The following is a 25,423-nucleotide window of genomic DNA, read 5'->3' as shown; positions in this document are numbered from 1 at the left end:
TGTATTCTACAATTGAATGTATAATGGATAGGACTGTACTCTTAAACAAAGATCGTGTACAAATATGAACTTGTCATGAGGTAAATGATATATACACAAGCCCTAAATTGCTTTCTTCAATCGTGGCACCAAAAACAAGTTCACAATGTGCCTTGAGTGTGAGTGCTGAGTTAGGTAGAGCTGCTTCAAAGAATAAAATCCAAAACAAAAGTTTTTTCTTTCCCTCCGTTTTAGTGTAAAAGCATATCAGATGTGAACTGTACAGTGTATTTACACAAGTGCTCATTTCAGAGGCATTTTATCCCTAAATGAGATGGAACAAAAACATTTAGCTTATATTTCTATTTCATTAACTCGTGGCATTGTTCATTTTATACATTCATGAGCCAGCCCATCAAGGCGTAGGACCACATTTTTAGAAATACATTCGTATTGATTTATCATTTAAATTGAAAAAAAAAAAAAAAAAAAAAAAAGTATATTTTTTTCATAACTGTAGGTAATTATCTTGTTTGAACAATAGAGGGTGCTGCCAACTTCCTTTGCCCACTTACAAAATCCATGAATTTATTATGTACGAAAATGAAGACGTTAATCCCTTATTATTTAAATTTCCCATTGTGTATTTTGCTTTAGTTTTAAATGTCACATGTTAACAACAATCATTCACAATAACAACATTTACAAAGACAAAATGCATTTGATGAAACTGTTTGGCCACAATGCCCAAAATACTTAATTTCTTCTTTTCAATTAGGAAAAAATTGCAAAATCTAAATCTGATATAGTTCAGGTACCTATTATGACACGTTCTTATTACAGAAAATGTTACAAAAAACTGGTTTAAGTGGTTACCATAAATTGTGTCCAGACTGTGTACATCTGGATTCAGTCACAGTTTAATATTACAAGTGTGTGTATAATTGCGGATTATCACTTCAAGAGCTAGTTGAGGGATTAAAGGTAATCTACGGGTGTGTTAGGGTTGAATAGGATCAGGCATGCAGATACATTGTAGAGCGGCCACTTCAAAAATGAATTTAAATATTCAATACAATTCTGTTTTTCTGTGTGAAACGTTATGGATATGAATGTACACATATATAAGAAACATGAATTACAACAGAGAGATGTAGACCGTGCTACAAAATGTGAAAAGCGGTTGACATATAATCATTGTCAATTCAATTTAGCCACATTTTCCTGGCTCGATCACCTTTTTTGAGAGCTAATTTTAAAATGGAAGTTTCAGTAAATGAACTCTCCAGGGACCTCCTGGAGGACACTAAACGGCTCCTCAAACTTGAAGCGCTTAGAGTTGGCCTTCTTGTCGGTGACCAGGGCTTCCTTCTCTGTAGCCGATGACTGTCGGCACTGGCCCAGGGTGTACGCGGCCACGACGATGAGGTCCTCAGTCACTGGACCTTCATCTTCCTCCTCAACCGTGTTTGGACTAGGAGTAGTCAAAGTAGGGCTTTCCGGGCAACTAGTAGAGACGCCGTTTGTGCTAGTTGTATCGAGGACTTCCAGCGGGAGAGGTTTATTGCATGTTGCAGTTTCCTGAGGTTCTTCGGGTTGAAGCCACGGGTGTTGGAGACATTGCTCGGCTGTGGCTCGAAACCTAAAAATAGATGTGTATAAAAGCTGTTTGAGCATTTTTTAAAATGTCTTTTATAACCATTTGAACAAGTCATTTACATATGTAATCACGTTACTTTTCTAGTAACTTAATTATTAAAGAGTGAGATTAAAATTTTACTTCAATAATTAAATAAATTTGCTTTGTTGTGTCTGTCCACTATACTGTAAATTTTGTGGCATGTACTGCATGATTATTAATCATGCAATAATGTAGCTCACTACTACAGCCAGGTGGTGATTACCAGTAATAGCCTGATCTGGTGGAAAGCTCGACCACTAAAGTAGCTGTAGTCTGATTTTTTACCTTGGCAAAGCAAGAAATTACATTACCCATTACTGAAAATTGTCTAAATATTGTAGAAATGCATAAGTGGAGAAAAAAATGGTTTGAACTGACTGTGGCTGTTTACAAAGAAGACTCTTGATGAAGGACACGGCCTGGTCCAAGTCTTGCAGCTCCTCCTCGTCGTAACTGATGTTCATCTGGGAGATGTTGAGGAAGGTTTCCTGCTTGTCTTTGCCCAGGAAGGGAGAGAGTCCTGTCAGCATCACATAGGTCAAAACACCAACGCTCCTGTGAACATGACAAGAAAAACAGAGGGCATTTTAGTGCAGGAGAGAAATGAAAACTGTACATTTAATTAGGTGCATTTGAACATGAAGCTAATGAGAAACAATCCAAAAGATTGTCATCTTCTGTCTTCAGTTATTTATTTATTTTTTCTATCAATAGGCTTCTTTCAAACGTTTTTCACCTATTACCGGTAGTTTTTTAAAGCTCAGACTTGGGCACTGTGTAATGTAAAAGAACTGCTTTGGCGCCATCATGTGGCATTTTAAAGGTAATTTTCATGTCCGTTTTACCGTGTGTACTTTAATAATTTGTCGGTGTATTTCTGACCAAGGGCATAGGTTTGGTCTCAACATTGGAAGGGACGATACAGTGAAGAAAATAAGTATTTGACCACCCTGCTATTTTGCAAGTTCTCCTACTAAGAAATCATGAAGGGGTCTGAAATTTTAATTCAAATAGAAGTAGAATAGAAATAGAAGAAAGAGATAGAGAAGAAAGAGAAGAAATAGAAGAAATAGAATTTAAATTCTAATCTGATCTCAAAACTTGCTCCCATGACTCCTGTGCATCATCCAAATGGTCATAGTAGGTTCAAGTACTGATATGCAGCTATATCACAAAAATGTTAAAAAAGCATGTATTGTGATTTTTGGATTTTTTTTTTTTAGATTATCTCTCTCATAGTGGACAAGTCCTCAGCCAATCAAACGTGCATTAAAGGGGGAGAAAATGGACCGGCACATTTGGCATGTAAAAGGGATAAATGTCAGTCTGAACATAATGAAAATCACCGTATTGGCCCGAATATAAGACGGCCCTGATTATAAGACGACCCCCTCTTTTTCAAGACTCAAGTTTGAAAAAAAGACTTTTTGAACACCAAATTTTTATACAGAAAATAATTACAGTACATCCGAAACAAATGATTATAACAATATATATGAGAGAAAAAGCATGTTATTTTGCCTCATTCAAATCTTAATATCTGAACATTTTAAAATTTAAACTAAACTGCAATCACATTCGTAAATGAATGGCTTCTGGTTTTTGAAAAGTAAATGAACCAATCTATTGTGATAAAACAACAAAATTGCAATAACTGCATTAACCATCAAAGTGAAGTCTAACTGTAACTGTAGTCTTGAAACGAATCTGAATAAGGAAAAAGATTGCAATAAAATAATGCAAACTGGTTAAACTTGAGAGTAGCTGAGATCTGTCATGACAGAACATCGCTTCAATAATATCTGGCATCATCTAGCGTCGTGACTGGGTATAACGTCTGGACTGCGACTATAAGACGACCCCGACTTTTTCGGTCTTATTTCAATGCAAAAAACACTGTCTTATATTCGGGCCAATACGGTAATATTGGTAGCGTCTATTCCTTCTTTACAACATTTGGGAAGACAATCTAAATTACGTATATAACTGAAATCATTATATAATGCAAAAAAGGTTGCTGAAAAGTTGTTGGGGACAATTTGAGCATCCTGAAATAGTACTGGTGTCGACAATAATCGATTCGGCGATGCATCTCGATGCGGGCCATGGACGATGCGATTCGATGCGGGCAACAAGCCGAATCGATTCAGCACATATTAAAATATATAAGTCCGTTCAAAAATCTTCCAGTGATGCAATGGATTTGGTTTCCCCATTTGTATTATTATTCTCATGTTTACCTGTAGAGGGAGCTATTGTACAAGAAATGCAGGGGGGACGAGCAACCCAAATTTGCTTCCTCACGGGAGTAACGTCACAGACATGCGCAATTGCGCAGTGCCAATCGAGAAAGCAGAGAGATAAGACGTACCAACAATGGCTGAAGCGGAAAACGAGGGAGTGCGAAAGATTTTTGACGCACCAAAGACATTGAAAGCAGGCATATGGAGACATTTTGGCTTCTATGAGGTTGGTGGGAAACTTGACCAAACTTATGCGGTGTGTGTAAAAAAAAAAAAAAGAAAGCCCTGGTCTCATTCAAAGCACTAATTAAATGCTGTGATGTTTTTATTTTTTTATATATATATTACTATTTTCATTTGACTACAACCAGGAATGACACAAGAGCCTATAAAAAGTTGTTTAATGTCTGACCGCTTGTGTTGCCTCATGATTCACGAAAAATATGCTTTGGTTTAGCATTTTAATGCATCCCAGGCTTTAATGCATCGTGATGCATGGCCGAATCGAACCGAATCGAATCGTGGCCCTCTGAATCGAATTGAATCGAATCGAATCGTGGCCCTCCGAATCGTAATCGAATCGAATCGTGAGGGCAGTGCCGATGCACACCTCTACTGAATAGCTGGTAGTGTTATTTCCCTACCGTCCATTTGCAAACCTACTCCCTTGTTTCTGACTATTGTGTACCATTGTTTAAGTGCATTAATTTTAAATGATGGATTGCACTTACCACATATCCGTTGCTGTGCTTATAGGCTCGTAATTTAGAATCTCTGGAGCTGTAAAATGAATAAAATAGTTTAGCATTAACCTTCAAATAATATTTAATCTCAGAAAGAACAGCCACTCACCAACATACTCGGGAGTTCCCATAATCTCTCTGAGCTCCTGGTGGTTGCTGACGATGCGAGACAGACCAAAGTCCACAATCTTGATGTCACCCAGAGGAGAAGTACTGGTCAAGAGGATATTTTGAGGCTGGGGATATCCCAAATAGAAATATTACAGCCATTATTGTAAATTATTGTTGGTCTATTTCAGTTGGTCTATTTCAGAATGGTATTCAGTATTACAATTCACGGACCTTTAGGTCAAGATGGACAACACTTCTCTGATGTAGGAAAGAGACTCCTTGCAGGATCTGTCTCATGAGCCTCTTGACATCAATCTCGCTGAAAGCCTCGTCCTCCTGATCGGACACACACTGGTTGAAGATCTCTCCTCCAGCAGCACTGGTTGGAGAAACATACATGGATGAATGTAGATTACATGCACACTGAACCCAGACACTCCTTGCACTGTGTCATAATGTGACACAACGGCCTTTGTGTGTATTTATTTTGTTACATATTTTCAAAGTGGTTCATGAATAAACTTTCACCTTAGAAACTTTCACATTTCGGTTCGCATCTTTAAGTCATGTAAGCAAGAGGAAACAAATACTCAAGAGTTACCCATTTTGAAGGGGGGAAATAGGTTATCACCATCAGTGTGGCAAGATATTTCACTGGGGCATGTGCCCCAATATAAATTTCACCAGAAAAGACAAAAAAAAAAAAAAAAAACTTTGGAGTTTTAAGACTACATAGCATAATCTAAAGAATGCGTCTCTTTAATATGGTCATTACTATATTTACTCCATATACACAATCTGCACATGGCTCCTTAATATGGTAATTTATGGACATAACTTTGGCTGTGATAGGCATATGAGTTCCGCATAGCACCTTTGGGAGATATGCTGTGTTCATGTGTGTTAGGAAATCCGAGTTCCCAAGTTGGAAAATCCTTCTGATGTGTTGTGGGATAAAAACATGGTCGCTAAGAAGTAGAGAAGTGTATTTTACGTAATGCTCCAACGATTGCAAGTTTGGCGCTTTTCATAGACACCCTGTAATAGAGAATCATTTTTTTCCAATTACTCCAACAATACGTGAAAGCGGCATCAATATTATGGTACGTGTGCCAATCATACAGTCGATGGTGCAAATTACATCTTCCCACCTGCTTTACAAGTTAATGCCAGATAAACTGCCCATCATTGTTCTTTTTTTTTTTTTACCTCAGTGTTGTTTGTTTGGTCGCCTATTCCCATGAATTGTGAATCTAAATGGCTCAACTTAACCTGATACCTGATACTTAAAGAGGAAACTGCAGTAAACTACTGTGGTCGCAGATTAGCTACTGTCTTTTAGCTAACTGGCTATGTATAAAATGACAAACGCGATTTGAGTGAGATGCTCTCACTCAAGAGCTTTGTCTAACAGTGTGTTAATATGATATATGGTATTTGAACTTTATCAATACTGATGCTATTTATTTCTATTTGTTTATATGACCAAAACAAATAGAATCAATCTGTATGAATTCTTTGGGATATAACCTCTACCAATTTTGTATGTGTGCTTGACATAATTTCCAGCTGTTTTACAAACATTTTATTTGTTACTGCAGTAGCTCTAATCTGTAACAAGATATATTATTTTTAATTGACTCAAACAGCATTACTCTTGCAAATGGATAAAGAAAGTTATTTGCTCGCATTAAGGAGGAAAGGGCGAGGTAAGATAGGTAACCCACCTAGGCAACATAAATGTCTTTCAGGTCACAACCTACCAGTTGAGAAACAGATTACCGTAATTGCTTAACAGTTAAGTGTTATATCCCATATTCTGTCCAGACAAAGTAGAGCAGCAGGAAGAGGTGAAGGAGAGATGGAAGTTGATGAGCATGAGCAGAGGTGAATTGACTATCAACAAGGGTTGTTCAAATTTTGCTTTTGAATACTGACGGCTAAAAAAATATCACTTGTACAGAAACATGTATTTTGGTTTGATTATATATAATTTAAAGTGTTATTTCCTCTGACTTTTTGTGATAAGTGCTAAAAAAAAATTACTCGTTCGCCAGTGCCCCAGTGCTGTATTAGGTCTAGTGACCCGCCTGGTCATCACTCAACTGATATAGAATTAAAAAAAAAAAAAAATGGCGACGGGGGGCAAAATGTCTGAGTTAGAGTAAAGGCTGTCAAATATCCTAGTCAGGAAGGAGGGGGTATGATTTTCCATCACAATCTTCCCACTCCCAGGTAGAGCACTGCCAAATATAGCTAAGCCATTATGAACCTTCTCACCACATGATATGCCTTAAAAATTGTAAATACGATACACCAGATGCACAAAATCACATAAGTTTCCGCATATTCGTTCACTTTGTGATCATCAAAAATGGAGAAAAACTAGAAGAAAATGGGGACAGATTTGACAGGAATAGGCAAAGAATCTCCCTGTGGGTGCTGTTCAAATAGGCTTTATCTCAGAGGAATGTGAAGGTGTGAGGAAGACGGCTCACTGAGTATGTTTAGATTTCGTCAAGGTCAGAGCAAAAACTGCTTCTGACCCAAACATTTATCACCAGTCGTTTTTCTCTTTGGCTTGCAATCACATTTTTCTTGTGACTGACATTCACACCTAAATGCAATTTTAGAGTCCTCAATTAACCTAACACGCATCTTTTTGAAAAGTGGGTGACAGCCAAAGAAAACCCACACAGGAATGAGTAGAACAACCCTGCAGTGTGGGACTCCCCTCATCAATTATGGCACCTCCCTGCCACACTTTTAAATAGGACGCAGACCTCATTAATTCCTCAACTGGAAGGAAATTTTCCAATCGAGCATAATCAAAGCACCGAATACTCAAAACGTGCTGCATGCTGGCGTCCTCAACAGCGGCAAAATGCTGAACTATGAATTACTCAATTGAAATGGTTATACTTTGAATAAACAATGGAGGTCCCCGTGAGTTAGAAGCTACGCTATGGTAACAAAAGCAACAAAAAGCTGACTGGCCCACTTGCCCGTGTGTTGCTCCTGATGCTTTTGGCTTTGAAGCGCAACGCGAGGTCACGTTCATACACACACACGCAGGCACACAAAGTTTGATTGGAGAGTTGCTAATTTGATTAATGAATGTGGTGTCATTACCAAGCAGTGGGAACTGATAAATTCAACTTTGATCAGCTACCCGTTTAGTTCAGCGGGGAAATACACTATCTGACCTACATAATCATCATAAATGCAATAAAGACACGAGTGAGATCATGGGAAGGCCTCTGAGTGCCCCACATCCTGCACTCATCATGTACTGTATTCATGTCCATGCTTGTTTACAAATGGAAGTGGTCTTTACCAACAAAGCAAGAGACAAAGACCCTCATTTGCCCAAATACACCAAATATGACATCATCGCTGATACAGTGCCGTTCACTTTCCAAGCCCTGAGGTTTCAGCTGAGTGCCCCTTTTGTATTTATTCCATATATATAACACATTAGTGAAATTATAAGTGTAATACTATACAATGAATTGATAGGCAAAAAGAGTTTTACAAAACTGGAGCTAAAAATCAGGGGTCAAAGTGGCGCACAAACCACTCTGCCTGGACTCCAGTTGTCTGTTTAATTGCCAGACATACTGACATTTTATCAGCATAGATAGTTGACTTTGATTGGTTCAAATGCACTTGTTTCTGGGACAACAAAAAAAACAAGCTTGTTGAATTCATGCGATTAAAAAAGAGCAGTGAAATGGAAAATTGTTCTTCAAATGGAAAAGGAAAATCAGTTCTTGAGGTACAGAACATCTTCAATGTTATAATGACTGACCCTAGAAATAATAAACAGAAAATTCAGATTTTTTTTTTTTTTTTTTTAATTTGAAAGCTTTATTTTTTTATTTTATTTTTTAATCTTTTGTATATGTTCTCTAATTTGTAACATAAATGATACATTAAGCATTACATGTGGTTTTTGTGGTAAAACAAATATTACTAAAGTGAGATTGAACACAATAAGGTTTTAAACTACATTTTTACTGAAATAAGGTCAAGAAACGCTTGTCTCTAATGCGACACATTTGGCAATATGCACTTTGGACTTATTTTTTTGTTCATTTACCTGTATTAGGCTACTTATTTATTTACTTATAATATAAAAATGTCAATGTTTGAGTAATCTTTAAAATATATTCCATTTCACTGTGCATAATGTAAGTAATTTGCACTTATTTTTGTAAATGTACAGTATGTTACTTTTTCTGAAATAACTCAATGTTTACATTATCTTCAATTTGAATGTACTGTAATTTTTGGACTATAAGTCGCAGTATTTTTCATAGTTTGGCTGGGGGTGCGACTTATACCCTGGAGTGACTTATGTGTGAAATTATTAACACATTATTTTATTTTTATTTTATTATTATTTGTTCTTAATTAGATAAGAATAGGGTTGGGATTAAATAAATTTTCTTCTTCCCACTCCTTTCCAGGCATGTAGTTGATGTTGCAATGTTACTTAGCTTTGCTGCTCTTTTTTGTTATTTGATTATATGAGCTGTATATATTTGTTGTCTTGACAAGGAATAATGGCCTGAAATAAACGAATGAAATGAAAATGAATGAAATGAATTATTAGGTCTGTCAAACGATTAAAATTTTTAATCGAGTTAATCACAGCTTAAAAATGAATCGTAATTAATCGCAATTCAAACCATCTATAAAATACGTGATATTTTTCTGTAAATTATTGTTGAAATGGAACGATAAGACACAAGACGGATCTATACATTCAACATACTGTACATAAGTACTGTATTTGTTTATTATAACAATAAGTCAACAAGATGGCATTAACATTAACATTCTGTTAAAGCAATCCATGGATAGAAAGACTTGTAGTTCTTAATAAATAAATGTTAGTACAAGTTATAACTTGTACTAACATTTATTAGTTTATTAGAAATGTTATATTAAAACCCCTCTTAATGGTTTCGTTTTAATAACATTTGTAAAATTTTCAATCAAAAAATAAACTAGTAGCTCGCCATTGTTGATGTCAATAATTACACAACTTTCATGGTGCTGAAACCCATAAAATCAGTCGCACTCAAGGGCCAGCAGAGGGCGACAAAACACCAAAAAACACAAGCAACAAGTGGACATGACACTTAATCTATTTGAGCGGGGCATGTGCGTTAATTGCGTCAAATATTTTAACGTGATTAATTAAAAAAATTAATTACCGCCCGTTAATGCGATAATTTTGACAGCCCTAATTATTATATCATTTCACATGCTATTTTGGTGTTTTGGAGTGACACTGATGGTTTGGTAAACTTGTTAGCATGTTCTTTATGCCATAGTTATCTGAATAACTCTTAATAGCTATGTTACATTAACATACCAGCCACGTTCGCATTTCGTTGTTCATGCATCATGTAGCATTATCATACTGTACACTTATTCAGCATGTTGTTCTTTATTGTATTTTTATTTTAAATTGCCTTTCAAGATGACATATCTGTTCTATGTGTTGGATTTTATGAAGTCAATTTCTCCCTAAAATGCGACATACTCAGGTGTGACTTATAGTCCGAAAGATACGGTACTGTACATCCTATATTTTTTAGTTAAAGTTTGGGGTTTGCATTTAGATGTGAGGAAACGATGGAAAATAAAAATAAGGAGATGGAGGTTGGGGTTAGTGTACGGTGTTTATGTTAACTGTTATTTTGCACATCATTGAAAAACTGCAACTTTGAACGAAAATTTGTTTTTCAAGTATGCCTTGATAAAGTGTAATGCCGTAGCCTAATGCATGTGTAAAACCTGTTGTGCCAAAAGCGGTTTCCTTGCATATCTGTATTTTTAGGAGGTTTGACACCCCCCCCCCCCGAAAACAAAACATTAAAAATGATTTTGGCTCCGAAGGGATCTTTTATGTCATGGAGTTCCAGCAAGAAATTCTATCCACTTTCACCCCTGATAAAAACTTTTTTTTTTTTTTTTTTTAAATCCAATGAAGAGGTTCACTATTGGCTTGGATTATATGACACCTGTTCAAATGGTAGTTTTAAAAGGATTTAAATGATGATTGAAACCCAAAATATGCACATATCAAATATAACATAACAATTCAAATGTTAAAATATAGTTCAGTCAGTGGAAAACTCTATATTGACAAGTTGATCTGAACTGTCAGCCCTATTTTTTTCTCCTCACGTGATCTCTCTGTCTCTGGGCGAGAGGCCATGCTTTTGCTTTTCACGTGCACTTGTTTGGCTCAACAGTTATAATGAGATCTGGAATACAGCCAATATGGATCTCAATTTCAATCATTTTAAATGCCAGTCAGTCTCCCTTTGGTTTGACTCAGTGATTTCCTATGACTGTGCCGTGCCAATGTAACTTTACTCATTGGAAAAACTGTTCTATACTTAATTTTAATTCTTTTATTTAACTCTTTAAAGAATTGCATCTTTGTCCTCCTGTTTTCCTGATTTTAAAAAAAAATCTGATTGACGCCCCTCTTTGATCATCCATCATCACTATTTACTCTTGTGCTCAAAATATCCTTCAATTGTTCTGCAAATAAAGGTTATGGGTATTAGTCTGTAGCATGCATTCTGTATGCTCCTAACAAAGAACACATTCTGCTCTACTTCCCCTAGATAAGAAAACATGAGGGGTGGGCAGAAAATAAAATGGGAAAGGGGCTGGGAGGTCATTTCTGTGGGGTGAATGGTGTTGGAGGCTTTCAAACTGAGGTCACTATCGCGCACAGATCACAGGGTAACATTTGCATTCAAAGTTCAAAAGGAGGCTAAATAAACTGGATTGTGACTGGATTAGATGAGTGATAGTATTAGGAAAAACATTAAGGCTAAAAGGTGAAAAAAGTGTGAATACAAAAGAAAATCCGAATGGAAATTATATACTCAATGGATCCTGCATCGTAAATAGTCGATTCCATAGCTTTTAGGGCGACACTGGCATGAATAACATGTCTGTGAAGTGGTGACATGCATATGCGGAGGTCATAAAAAACAGATCCATTGGAGGTCAATACCATCTAATTTAGTAGTTGCCCTGAATGTTTTGAACGGCGTTCGACCTCCATGTGTGTATGTGTTGGCAATTGACACAATGCTACGAGACAAAATTGAAATGACAAGAGAAAGAGAGGGAGAGAGACAAAAAAATTGAGACAGATTTTCTTCGCCATTGACCATGAACTGACACATGGGAACCAGGTCAAGCATGGCCTTGACATGCCCGGTGGGATGAGATCATTGACAACTGGTGCATCTACTATAATCGGCAAGATGCAGATGCTGTGTATGTGTGTGTGTTGGTGGCTGGATGCCGGCCAGGCACATTGTTGAAATAATGACCAATAGCTGGACCATTTCAAATCTGGCCTAGTTAATATTGTTTAGAGCAGTGTGTTTTTTCAACCGGTGTGCTGCGGCAGAGATTGTGCCGTGAGAGATTGTCAAGTGTGCCGCCAGATTTTTTTTTTTCCAATTTCTAACATTATTAGGGTGGCCCTGATGGTATTTTGAAGAACACTCAGCCTTGTTGCCGGGTGTAGTTGAAGTAGAAAGCGAGCGAGTTTCTAGACATCAGCCACCTTGCAGTCCACGACAATGTGGAATAAAATGCAGCAGGAGGTTTGCCAGGCGTATGGATAAAATGGAAAGGATGAGTAAGTGTACGGTATGCTAACGTTATATGACGCGCTAAACAATGAACTGAGAACGTGGCCGGTACGTTAACGTAACATAGCTATTAAGAGTTATTCAGATAACTGTAGCATAAACAACATGTGCAATGATATTGTGAAATTATGAACACATTATTATAAGTCTGGCCAAACTATGAAAAAGACTGCGACTTATCGTCGTAAAAATAAGGTAAGAAGACAAAACTTGAGCTAAAGCGCTGAAAATAAATGTGTACTGTATTATGATTTGTATTGATTGTTTCTTAGTGAAAACATGAAAACTTCTGAGAGAAATGGATACTTACAACTCAAGGACCAGCACCATCTCTGAAGCCATTTCATAGACCTGGTGTAGACTGACGACCCGTTGACTGTCTGTTGCTAGCTCAAGCACCGCAATCTCGTGGATGATCTCCATACGACAGTCGCGACCTTTTCGTCTCTTTCTCATGAACTTAGCGGCGTATTCTTGACCTGTGCATTTCTTCACGCACTTTCGGACCACAGCAAATTTGCCCCTGAAGAGAAAAGAAAGACTCATGTAAATACTAGAGCTGGGAATCTTTGGGCACCTAACGATTCGATTACGATTACGATTCAGATGGTCCGATTCGATTCTAAAACGATTATTGATGCACCCCCCCTTTTGTTTTTGTTTTTTAAATATTTTGTACATTTGTTCCAAAATTGTTCAAAAATACTCTCAGGCTAAACCAAACTACTATTTCAGTATCAAGTTAACATATAGCAGTAAACAAATATACAAAAATAACAGTAAATAAAAAACTCCAGTCCCCATTCTGTATCAGCAGCTTTAAACTACATTCAATTAATTTAATGTTGTGAATCAACCGTTAAAGTTGTTAAAATTGCTCCCGTTAATCCATAATTTCCCTTTGTCAACTTTCGACATGTGAAAGTTTTAAAACTATTTTAAAGATAGATTCAAGTCAATATTTTACCGATTTAGGAGTATTTTAGATAAAAAGTTAATTAGGTTTGCTTGGAAGGTTCGCTACAACAGCCTTGCAGAGAAGTGTACTGCTTTAAGATGGCGGCCGTTTACTACGGTTGCATCTAGCTTTTTGTAGATGTGCTGCAAACGCTACCGCTACCGCAGTGCATCTAGTCTAATATAAATGATATCTACCGTAACATTATGTGGATGACGTACTTTTGTAGCAGCTTCAGGTATGTTGTTGTGTTTTTTTATCTCGTGGCATGAGTTGAGCTAGAGCCGTGAGTTGAGCATTGGCATTACCCGAGGGGCCGGGTAATGAGAAGCATGATGTTTAGCTACTCTCGCTCTGTTGCTCATTGACCGCGCGGCGCGCTGAGTGTGTTGTACTTCCGCTTTACTTGGCATATTTCAATAATCGGAATTTGGATGTTTGTGAATCGTTCTCGAATCTTCCACGGCCGAATCGCGAATAATCTAAGAATCGGAAATTTTGCACACCTCTAGTAAATACAGTAAGAAATTTTAACATCCGATATCACAACTGATGGCGGATTATTGGCACGGTCGGGTTCGGCCGTTGATCGGGGCGGCAAATTGTTAGGGGTGCATGCACGTGAGTGATTATCTGCTATAATTGCTGCCACTAGCGTTGCACTGACTCCCCCTGCAGACCGCAGTTAGTCAGCACTAGTGGTGTCAACAATAATCGATGCGGCGATGCATCCCGATGCGGGGCATGGACGATTCGATTCGATGCGGGCAACAAGCCGAATCGATTCAGCGCATTTTAAAATATATACTGTATATGTTCTTTCTGTTAAGAATTCTTCAAGTTGTGTAAAAGTTTAGATGTTTAATTTGCTTTTATTTTGGAAACTGCTTGTGCTTTTATTTCCAGTTTTGTGTTTCCCGGTTAATGCATCCGCTCCTTCAATGATGTGAGTATGCCTTGTAAAGTGAATTAAAGGTGCAGCACATAGATCGTGAACATTCCTCTCAAAGCTTGGTGGAGAGAAATAGTTGTGTTAAATGTTTTTTTGTCTTTTTTTTTTCATTGTTCAGTCGTAATTTCGTAGTTGTTAGCTTGTTTTTTTTTTTTTTTTTTAAATCTGATTCGACCATTAGCCTCATTTCAAAATAATTCATATGAGCAGTGAATGTAGTGTTTTGAAGGGAGATGGCGTGCAAATGTTTACTATAGTTGGTTTATAGGTAAAATAATGTTTAATAAGGTAAAACATTAAGCGGTCTGCACATATTTATTATTGTGCACTTTGAACTGGTCTAATAGCATTAATAAATGTAACATTCGGAACAAATGCTGTGTTTTGGTTGTTGGGTTGTGCTAACTATACTTCATGCACTGTATTTTGTGGGTCAACCGTTGTTGTGGAGTCGGGGGGGGGGCACCAAAGTGTCTTGTCGCCCAGGGCACCATGTAGGCTAGGAATGCCACTGATCATAACTCCTGTATCTGCATTAAGTAACACAGAGCAAACCTCTAAAACACTGCAGTATTTTGTCTTGAGTTGCATTATTTTTATCAAAAGTATCTATAAATGTTGGTTTGTTTTGTAGCTACTGCCTCCATCAGCCTCATGACTATCACATGCAACTAAGCCTTCAGGCTTGGTGATGTTTGGCACCAAGTTTATTTATCTTATTTATTTGTATTTTTTCCCCCTTTTGGTAATTGAATTTTAGTTCCTCTTATTGACTTTAGTTTGGGTAATTCTGTGTGGTTTCAAAACTGCTGCTTGCTAGTTACAATAGTTTCATTGATGATTTTAAAAACTCCAACAAGGATAAACTCTCAACCAAAACGGCATGCAAATGTACATCCAATCGATGTCCTTATCACTACTTATCTTTGACATATGTGCAATGACTATCACATGCAACTAAGCCTTCAGGCTTGGTGATGTTTGGTACCAAGTTTATTTATCTTATTTATTTGTATTTTTTTCCCCCTTTTGGTAATTGGATTTTCGTTCCTCTTATTGACTTTAGTTTGGGTAATTTTGTGTGGTTTCAAAACTGCTGCTTGCTAGTTACAATAGTTTCATTGATGATTTTAAAAACTCCAACAAGGATAAACTCTCAACCATAACGGCATGCAAATGTACATCCAATCGATGTCCTTATCACTACTTATCTTTGACATATGTGCAATGAAAATAGACTTTTGCCAACTTTTCCCACTCCAGTGACAGCTGGCAGGGTAAAGTTTTATGTGTGGCAACTGGAAACGGCAGATACACGCTGCTGAGTGGTTTGGGAGACCGGGGCTGCTCTTTAGAAACCATACTGCATGACCACAGCCCGTTCTGAAGCCATGTCAGCACATTTCTAAAGCCGGCAGCCCGGCTAACAGACTACACCCTGAAAACGATTGCTTTTGTGTGCATGTGTGCAAAAGTTAAGCTGATCAAATGGGTTGCTGTAGATGACTATAAAGAGGGACACACCACAACTTTGACGTGTTTGCCTGAGGGCAAAAGTGCACTCGGTTATACTTTACCATGTGCATCATAACCCTGGTTTAATGTGTCAGAAGAAAGTTTCGTGCTGCACTACTAAAAGTGCCTAAATTAGGAATCATGTAGAGCATTTTAGAAAAGCGCTCTTTAAAATCATAACCCATACTGCTGATTTGTAAGTTTTCTTCAGGCAAGGTGTAGGACTGCAATTGCAATCACTCTAAAAGCTTAGTCTACTACCACATGAGCTAATACGAGCGTGGCCCTCCTGTCACGCTGTCTCACCCAGGAAAAAGCTTTGTGTCTTAGCCATATGGAATTCCATTGTAGCTTCACATTTGCAGGCTCGACGAAATGAGCTTGGCCAAAGGCCATCTGGGACTCCGCTGCAGGGGCATATTGAGAGTATTATCTTAAACTACATCCTCATCCCAGCGCGGTAGCCATCTGGTGAGGGTATACGAAAGGCTTTTGGGATGCTGGTATCACTAGTAAGTTGTACTGGTGGAAGCACTCGGGAGGGGGGAATACGGGAAAAGTCATTATCGTCTTCATTAAATGGCTGCGACGCAATGAAAATTGTTTCATCGGGACAGTTTTAAATGAGCCTTATGTAAATCAATTTCTGATGAAACTTTGCATGCAAACACACAACACTGAGAATCAAATGTTCTTGCAAAACAATCCAAATAAGGTTTCTATAACGGGAGATGGATTCTATTCTTTAACATAAGATAATTGAGCAAATCACTTTTTACTGTCACAAAATTAATACAAAATAGCAATGCAGTGTTCTAAAAACATTCAAAAATTAAGGAAATAAATCTATTGAGCTAACGATGTAGATTAATTTCCTATCAAAAGAAGGTGCAAGTATGCATGATGTATGTTGGAACCACGGTTTTTGTGACTGATCTGTCGCTAAAAGTCTAAGAGAACAGTACAAGATTACATTCTATTCATGAAACTAAAAAATACTGGCAAGACATGCATAACGTACAAAAACAGACATAATTTTAGAAACGGTATTTTTCATAGAAAATTGTACAAGAATTAACGCATACTATAACTGAGTTTCCTTAAAAGGGAACCTCGGACTTAGACGTCTAGGCTCTAATAAGCAACAATTGCTATCTTTTACTAAAAAAATGTTATTAGAAAGATATGTTATTGCCATTGATTTAAAAATCTAATATTTAGTACATGTTTTGACCAACGGAGGGCGCCATGTTTAACGTGCGCAATGCACGCTGGGGGTGATGATGCAGTTGGGCTGGACTGGGAGAATGGCTGTGATAGCTAGCAAGTGAAGTTAGTATGACGACTGGTATGATTTTGTCACATTTTGCTGCTGTCAGAGTGTTTTGTTACAGAAATGTGGAATGAGTTCCCAACGTTGTACCTGTACCCAATTCCAGCTCATCAGCAGTGTCTTTAAACTGATCCTAGGCGGCTTGCCAAGATACTGACTTGCTACCATTTGAGAGTTTGTATATCCCTATGTTGCAAGTAGCATTATTGCCTTGTTTTTATCGTTTGTCTACCTCTCATGGTGGAATTTTTATTTTTATTGATCCTGACCTACTGTCAAGGGACCCTTTTTGTGTCTCCATTTTAGCGATCACGTGTGTTTTTTTTTATGTGTTCAATAAACCATTTGACGCAATCCCTATGTTATTGTTGTCTGCTTGCTGTCAGAAGTGAGATGCGTTTTCTAATCCTGTGGTCAAGCCAGCCGTACTTTTCAGTTACGTTTCTCTTTCAGGTTTTACTGCACAGATGGACAACGCATGTGGGTTGTGATTGCTTTATAAGGAAAATCATGACTCTAATGTCACGTGGAAGTATAGTTTGTGGTCTACGTGCTCGTCTGTCGCAAGGGAAACGCAGTTTCGAATCCCGCTGGAGACCTTCATTTAATTGCGTTTGCTGCTCGTTTTAATATATAGACAGTGCTGTCCTGCTCATCACTTTTCCGCTCGGGTTCAAATTCGAAGGGCAGAACCGACATTTTTTTGTAGCTAACGAGTGACACTGTGGAAGTACTGCAAGCGTTGCCCAGTGACGTCACCGCCCAAAGTGCAATGCGTCGTTGCAACAATGGCGACCTACTAGTTAAACAAATTTTTCAAAATTTTATAAAAACGAAAATATTAGGAGGGGTTTGAATATCAAATTATTATAACTCATACTAACATTTGTCTTTTAAGAACTACAAGTCTGTCTGTCCGTGGTTCCCTTTATTGAACCAATACACAACAATGACCATCCTCAAGGGTGTTCATAACCCAAGGTTCTACTAAAGTGTGCTCATTTAGTAGTATAACCTTGCAATGATTGCGCATTACGTCTGTCTTTACTTGAAAATATGTAAAAAATGTCTGCGATTTGTTGAATCAATGGAATGTCTTAATTATTATGTGAACTTGTATCAGATGACTCCTTGACTACAATGCTGTAGTATGCGGAATGGTAAGGGTACTGCAGATCAGTGTAACCTTTTTGATGTTGATCTGGTAGCTAAGCTGAGTCACAATGTCAGGTCATACGATGCAAAGCCACACACGCATGCACACGCACTTAATCAGTCATACAGCTATTCAAGGAGGAGTCTGCTGGCTGATTTAACTTTAATTCAGCCAACAAATCTTATCTGAGAGGTTACATCGGGGTTAACAGACACTATGGACAAAAGAGTCAATTCACACCACCAATGTGACTTAAGTCAGTCTGTGAGTGATTATACCTTAGAAAACGAGAAAAGACTTGTGACTTCATTATAATGATCATTACACACAGGAACCGCAATGTACAGGAGTTCATTTTACTTTACGACAGCATCACAAAACTAATCCGACAAAGTGAATTTTTTTTCTTCATTTGGCGACAGACCACCCAGAGTGAACAATGGAAACATAATGAAGTAAATCAATATTTCCAGGATTTACCCGATTTTGAAGTGCTTTGAGAACAGTCCCTGAACAAAGCACGTAGTTCAGGGGTAGAAATGCAGGGGGGAACTGATGACTGATGCCAACATGTAGTAAGCTTTAGAAATAACAGCGAGACTCACAAGGGTTAAGTGTGCTTCAACACACATCTTTTACATCTACACTCAACCTTTTACATCGACGCTCAAGCAATTGCATAGCAACAGATAAGTACGTGATTTTTGGGGAGAAAAAAGTGGCTGGGGAAAGATGAACACAAGCCAGCAGATGCATAAAGATCAGATGATATGTTGCTTTCAGTAAGGGATATCTGGGTTTGGCATGAGTGGTGTTTTCCAGTGCTTGTGCAGCTGTTGCACTTGTTGGGAATACTCATGCAGTCATGTAAAACAAAAAATCTAATTAGAAATTGGAAAAAAAAATATAAATAGATTCAGAATGTGCAGTGCCAAAATTTGCTGTTATTTGTATCTTGATATGTGTCATTTAAATTGTAGTGGGACCATTGAAATTCAATACATTCATTCATGCATCCTCTGTTCCGCTTATCCTCACGAGTTGCACGGGGGTAATGTTGCCTATCCCAGCTAACTATAGGCAGTAAGTGGGGTACACCCTGAATTGTTTGACAGCCATTCGCAAAACGTCTATCCATCGTCTCCTGCTTATCGGTTAATTTATTCAAATGTCATAATCTCCCAAAAGAAAAAAGACTGTTCTCTAGAAAGGGGAAAAAAAGTTTGTTCAACATTTTTAACCATTCTCTTGTAATCGATAACAGTGAATGAGTTAACAAAAGTAACCTGTAAAGAAGAACGGGACATAGTTCAGGTGAAGTCACTCATAGCATTTGCCTTTTCCCATTTGAAGCTTGCTTTTTACTTGTCATATTTTTTTGTTTTGAGATGGATTACGACTTAACGATTGTAAAAAAAAAAAAATCACCCCCTGTGAAGTTGGCCTCCCATAAGACGCAAATTTATATAAAAATTATGTCATACGTTTGTACAAGGTTTGTGTTTGTTTGTGCTGTAATTTTTTTTGTTTTGTTTGTGCTATTGTTTTTGAGATATTAACAATTGTTTATAAGTCAACCAGCCCCCTATTTTGATTAAAAATTGTGTCAATCGTTCGTGCTGTATAAAATTTTCCTTTCTGCTGCTATCGTTATTGAAATGTTGGATGTTAATTTCAATTTGATGACGCCACGCAGCCCCCATTTATTCCAAAATGGACCCAAAATGGTGCGATTTGTTTATGCTTTGTTTGTGTTTGTTAAAAAAAATGTGCTGCTATCGTTTTATAGATATTGAGATATTAATTTTGAGAGATGACGTCACTTGTAGCTTTTCCGTATCCAACTCCCGCAGCTGACGGGAGCGTATCAACTCTCTCCATAATAGAGGGGTGTCCAAACAAGTAGCGCAAATGTAGCACAAACAAATGGCACCCCTTTGGGTCCATTTTGCAGTCAATCGAGGGGCCTGAGTTATTAATTTCGAGTGATGACGTGACTCGTAGCCCCCCCTACGTTTGCGCTAGTTGTTGGGACACGGACACCCCTCTGTTATTAAGACAGTTGTTGCACTCCGTTAGCCGCGATGGAGGAGCTGCGACTGATGTCATCACTTGAAGTTATTCTCAATATCTGTAATTGATAGCAGCACAAACATAGACCTGAAATGGTGCCATTTGTATATGCTATTTTGCAAAAAACAGAGGAGCGCATGATGTCATCACCTGAAATGCATATCTTGATATCTCAAAAACAATAGCAGCATATATGATTGACACCATTTTTAGCCATTTTTAATCAAAATGTGGAGCTGGTTGACCTCAGATTGACCTATAAAAGAATTGTAAATATCTTTAAAATGATAGCAGCACAAATGAAACTTTATACTGCACAAACGATTGACATAATATTTTATATAAATTTTCGTCTGATTAAGGGCCAACTTCACAGAGGTGAACAGCTGTCATGAAACATTTGTCGCCATACACAAACAAGCAGTATAAACCTTTTACATGTGCTTAGGCTACGTTCGCCCAAATCCCATGCATCTCTTAATGGGGGCGGTCTACCTTGTCCTTAAAACCTAGTAACAGCCCTGGTTGAGCCTATAATGAAACCCATTTACCACTTACTGGCGGATTCAATCCAATAAATTACATGGCAAATAAAAGGGGAAAAAACACAAGTTCTATTGAACCCTTCAACACAGAGCGTGTCGGCGGTGACACGTTTACACATATAATCTTTGAAGCCTCATCACACTATAATTACGTAACCCCCATGCCGATGGCTGGTCGGCCTAAGTAAAACGGGAGATAATGTCATTCGAGTTTTATAGTTTTATTTCCCTCATAAATAAACAATAAAACGGATCATATGTTTATGTCCATATTTCCATAATTTCTTGTCCTTTTTTGAAACCTAAAGCACCACGAAAAACTACATATCTCAGGGGCTATTGTAAGGTCACGAAGGACTGACGTAATGTGAAAATTTTTAATAAATTGCCAAACAAAGTGACACCTAAGGAAAGGGAGGCGATGTAGCGAGCGACTGCCGGTTGGATTGAGCGAGCGACTTTGAAACGTGCGGAATGAATCAAAAATTAAATTTAGCGCAAGCTAGTGAATTATTTCATCAATTCGAGGAAGATGATGAGCCAAATTTGTTGTTTTCTTCGGATGAGTCAGCTCGGCGAGTGAGAAGTGACAGCAGCGAGCAAACTGCGGAAGAGTGGGCTGTGTGACGTAGTGTATGACGAGGCCCGTGTCTTGTTCAAGGGGTAACTGAGTGGCATGTCTGAAAATATTGAACCGAACTAGTTTATTGTCAATATTTTTGAAAATACTTTTTTCAATGTAATATTTGATTTTTTTACACCCACTATCTTTTCAATTTGTATATACAGGTCCTTCTAAAAAAAATAGCATATTGTGATAAAAAGTTCATTATTTTCTGTAATGTACCAGTCTATTGTCCTACTATTTTGCACTGTTGGTCTACTGTATATAACCTGGTTTGACCATAGTATGTGTAAAAGGCAAAAACCATAAGCGGAGTTTTAGGGGGGCCAGGCACCCCCCTGGTGACCAAAAAGTGTCATTGCATGTAATTGACTTTCCTATTTATGACTTAAAAATTAAACGTTTTCCAGTAAAATATTGTATATAAAAGTTGTAAAGCAATAAAACAAACAACAAAAATGAATTAAATAAACAAAAAGATATTTTTATAATTAGTCAAAATTTGTATGAGCCATATTCCTGATTTGTGTTATTATTGTAATTTTACTCCTTGCCATTAGGGGCTTTCAAACGTTTCTTTCCACTGAACTGGAGTCAGCCCCAGTACACTTAAAATGACAGCTAATCACAGGAGGGCAAAAAAGTTTTTGACCGTGGCTTCATGCATTGTGCTCTAAAGGAATGTACTCATTTTGTTTGTTCTGTTGTTAATACGTTTTTGAGTCTTTTGGTTTGTTACTTTTATTTGAATAAAGAGCATTTCAGTTAAGTTACAAGACTGCCAAAATAAACTATTGGATAAGAGAAATGGACTCGCTGTGTGTATGCATCGCTTCTTCAACTGCACTGGGCGCACATCACTGATCATGTGACTAGCACCTTAGACGGTCATTTGCTTTGCTTAGCCAAAACCACCCGAGGACCGAAGAGCCAAGATGGATATTAGCAATTTTTTCATACCTAAGCTTTCAAAAGCGACAACAACTACTGAGCAAAAACCAAGGATTGAAAATGTGGACCATGAACCACCAGAGAGCACTGCCAAAATTGTGAGCAGAGTTTCAATTTGCCACACTAAAGATACAAAATGTACAACAGTGCCACCACCGATGTCTTGCCAATGTAGACCCATCAATCAAAAATTTTATGCCCTGGCTGCAGGAGCGCGCACACACACACATTAGTTCTGAGTTATGTCGACTTAAACAATTAATCGAAGCCAGAAAAGAACCCTAAATTACAGTAATAAAAGTTATAGGTCACCTTACGAGTAAAACAGTAAAACTTTGCCTTTTTTATGTTCAATACGCATGTTATGTTGTATTACAGAATTTTTTTTTTTTTTTTTTTTGATGGATGGGCCATGTTTTAAAACCTCGTAGATAACTACATCACCAAAACATACTGTAGAAATCAAGCAAATCAGTGTAACACAGTGGCTCCACCAGGGGGATACAATTTTTGACGAGGGTAACTACATTGGCAGGACTCGGCGGGCTTATTATATTCAATGGATGACTACCTTGGCGAAAAGTGTAGCTGTCCTAAGCAGCCCGATTTAGAATTTCCCTCAAGAATGATGTGAAACAAAACAAAAAAAGCTAATTTTCAACTTATTATTATAAATATTTATTGTAAATTAATGTTATTGCTGACACTGCGTTTCGGGGTCGTCAACATGTTCCCCCCAAGTGAAACTCCGCCTATAGCACAAACGCCTACTGTATCAGTAATACGTCTTTTTTTTTTTTCTGTTGAATGCTTATCCTAACAGGTTGATTAAATATTATCAAGCTTTAAAATGGTTTCTCGAGCATGTTTGGTTGTCAATAGGACATCAACATAACAAATTTTGAGGAAAAATTTTGGAGATTTTTTTGTCTTCTTGGGTCCAGTGTTGATTATAATTGGTCAGTGAAGAAAACAACAGTTTGGACGTAAAGGTTATGGAGTCCTGTGAACATTTTTTTTTTTTTTTAATATAAAGGCAGCATCAAAGGCATGCAAATTTTGACAAAATAGGCTCGGATGTTAAATGGTTAAAAGGGGAAAAAACACAAGTTCCATTGATTTTAACAGGCCATATATGACGAGATGCAGTGTATTTGGAAGATGCTTTCAAAGACAAAACCAGTTAAAAAGTCACACACTTGAGAAGTTTCATTCTATACGTTCAGTATCATTACTATAATATATATATTGATACAACTACGCTGAGATAACAGTTGACAGTCTTACCTCCCGAGCTCTTTGCCAGGTAAAATCGTGAAATGGTCGGTGAAAGGTTCTTTCTTGATAGTCGTGGTAATATCGGTCAACAAACCACCAACGATGGAGCTCTGGTTCGGTTCGGCCGGCGGGATGTGCTGGTGTTTGGTCCCACTGACCGTCTCCACGGCACTTGGACATTCGGGGATCATGACGAAGTTCAAACGAAAACGTTATTATCAAAGAAGTTACGTTTTGTACACGCTTAACTGGCCGAATAAACAACGGACCGGACAAAAAGCACGTTAAATCTGCATTGAAGTGAAAACTATGAATAGGAATGAAAATTAAACAAAGTTTAGTCGAAAAAACGCATCGGAGCAGCTCATCGTGCCAAAGTTATCAGTCTGTGTTGGGCTTTCCATTTGTCAGCGGTTCACTAACGACTCTCCTCGGAGAGCTTGCAGTAACCATGGAAACTGTTTGATTGACAGGTTCACTAACCAATCGGAGAAAGCGAAGGAGGACGCACTAAATTCCAACAAATAGTGATGCATGAACAAGCGTTGTTTGCAAATACTGCAAAGTAAACTTGTTTTTGTCGACATATTTTTAAGATTAAAAATGCATTACAAAAAGTGAATATTGTATTTGATAGTATTTAGATTTAATCTTTGACATATTTAAATAAAGATGTTCTACTTTTGCAATAGATATAAAAATGCATAATACTGCTTGTCACTCAAGTCACTCATGTGACTTGAGGTTCCGGCCTCAGACCCCCAATTTGGCCAAATTTCAAAATTGTCCGATATGCATGGAAAGCTTAAAATCTCAATTTTCTGGGGGAAGAAAATTTTTGAACAGGGGGGCATTAAAAAAAAAAAAAAAATTTAAACAGCAAAACCCTATCTGGAGGTGAGAGCACGCGAGAGCAGAATTACAGGCGCCATGACTTTAACGATTATCGCGTACTTACCTTGTTTCGAACCAAAAACTCCATGTAGCATGTATCACCTAGTGTCAAGACACTGCTGTGAATTGCTACAGCTGGATTTTCGGGGGATTTTATGGGTGAAACATGGGAATTTAATATGTGTCGCGACTCAGAAATCGCAGACGTCAAGGAGTGGTCGAGATTTTCATTTTCATATATTTACCCTTTTAAACTTTTTTTTTTTTTTTTTTCTTCAATTGTTCTTTTTTTTTCATCGATTATTTATCATCTAACATATCGGAGAAAATGCGAAAGTAACAAAAATACAATTAAGCGATAGTTATGAGGTAGACATCCGTGACTTTTTTACAGACGCCATTTTTTTCATTGTGACTTAATTTGTTTAAAAGTTTAGAATACACGAGTGAATTTAAAAAAAATAATTTTGAACGAAATATAAGACATTAATTCATGATTCCAAGCTAAAAATGACAGACATTTTGAATAATAAATATAAATAATTACCTTGGTTTTATGGCTGGGTTACAACAAATGCGGTTGCGCTACATCTGTAAACGGGGGTTTTCAGGGTAAAACGGACAAATTAAAAATAGTTTGGGGGCTTAACGCGCCATGAATCTGCTATTGCAGCATACAGGCA

General features: G+C 37.5%; 1 protein-coding gene across 1 annotated transcript; it reads right to left on the bottom strand.

The window, feature by feature from the left end:
* Window positions 1-436: 436 nt before the first annotated feature.
* On the bottom strand, window positions 437-25,048 carry stk17a (serine/threonine kinase 17a). Its single transcript, XM_057824790.1, has 7 exons — window positions 23,856-25,048; window positions 12,771-12,983; window positions 4,989-5,136; window positions 4,756-4,882; window positions 4,635-4,683; window positions 2,039-2,215; window positions 437-1,621 (listed from the first exon to the last, which is right to left on the bottom strand). The coding sequence occupies exons 1-7, from the start codon at window positions 24,035-24,037 to the stop codon at window positions 1,249-1,251; spliced, it is 1,269 nt and encodes a 422-aa protein (XP_057680773.1). The 5' UTR covers window positions 24,038-25,048; the 3' UTR covers window positions 437-1,248.
* Between the last annotated feature and the right edge of the window lie 375 nt (window positions 25,049-25,423).

The sequence above is a fragment of the Corythoichthys intestinalis genome, chromosome 20 (assembly GCF_030265065.1).
Source record: "Corythoichthys intestinalis isolate RoL2023-P3 chromosome 20, ASM3026506v1, whole genome shotgun sequence".
NCBI lineage: Eukaryota > Metazoa > Chordata > Actinopteri > Syngnathiformes > Syngnathidae > Corythoichthys > Corythoichthys intestinalis.
The sequence above is the reverse complement of the archived record's forward strand: the minus strand, read 5'-3'. Positions and strand labels throughout refer to the sequence as shown.

Excerpts from the sequence above, each read along its gene's own strand:
- stk17a (XM_057824790.1), bottom strand. The coding sequence starts at position 24,037 with ATGATCCCCGAATGTCCAAGTGCCGTGGAGACGGTCAGTGGGACCAAA. Across the intron at positions 5,137-12,770 it reads ATGGTGCTGGTCCTTGAGTT|TGCTGCTGGAGGAGAGATCT; the intron begins GTAAGTATCCAT and ends TTCTCCAACCAG. Across the intron at positions 1,622-2,038 it reads CTTCTTTGTAAACAGCCACA|GTTTCGAGCCACAGCCGAGC; the intron begins GTCAGTTCAAAC and ends ATCTATTTTTAG.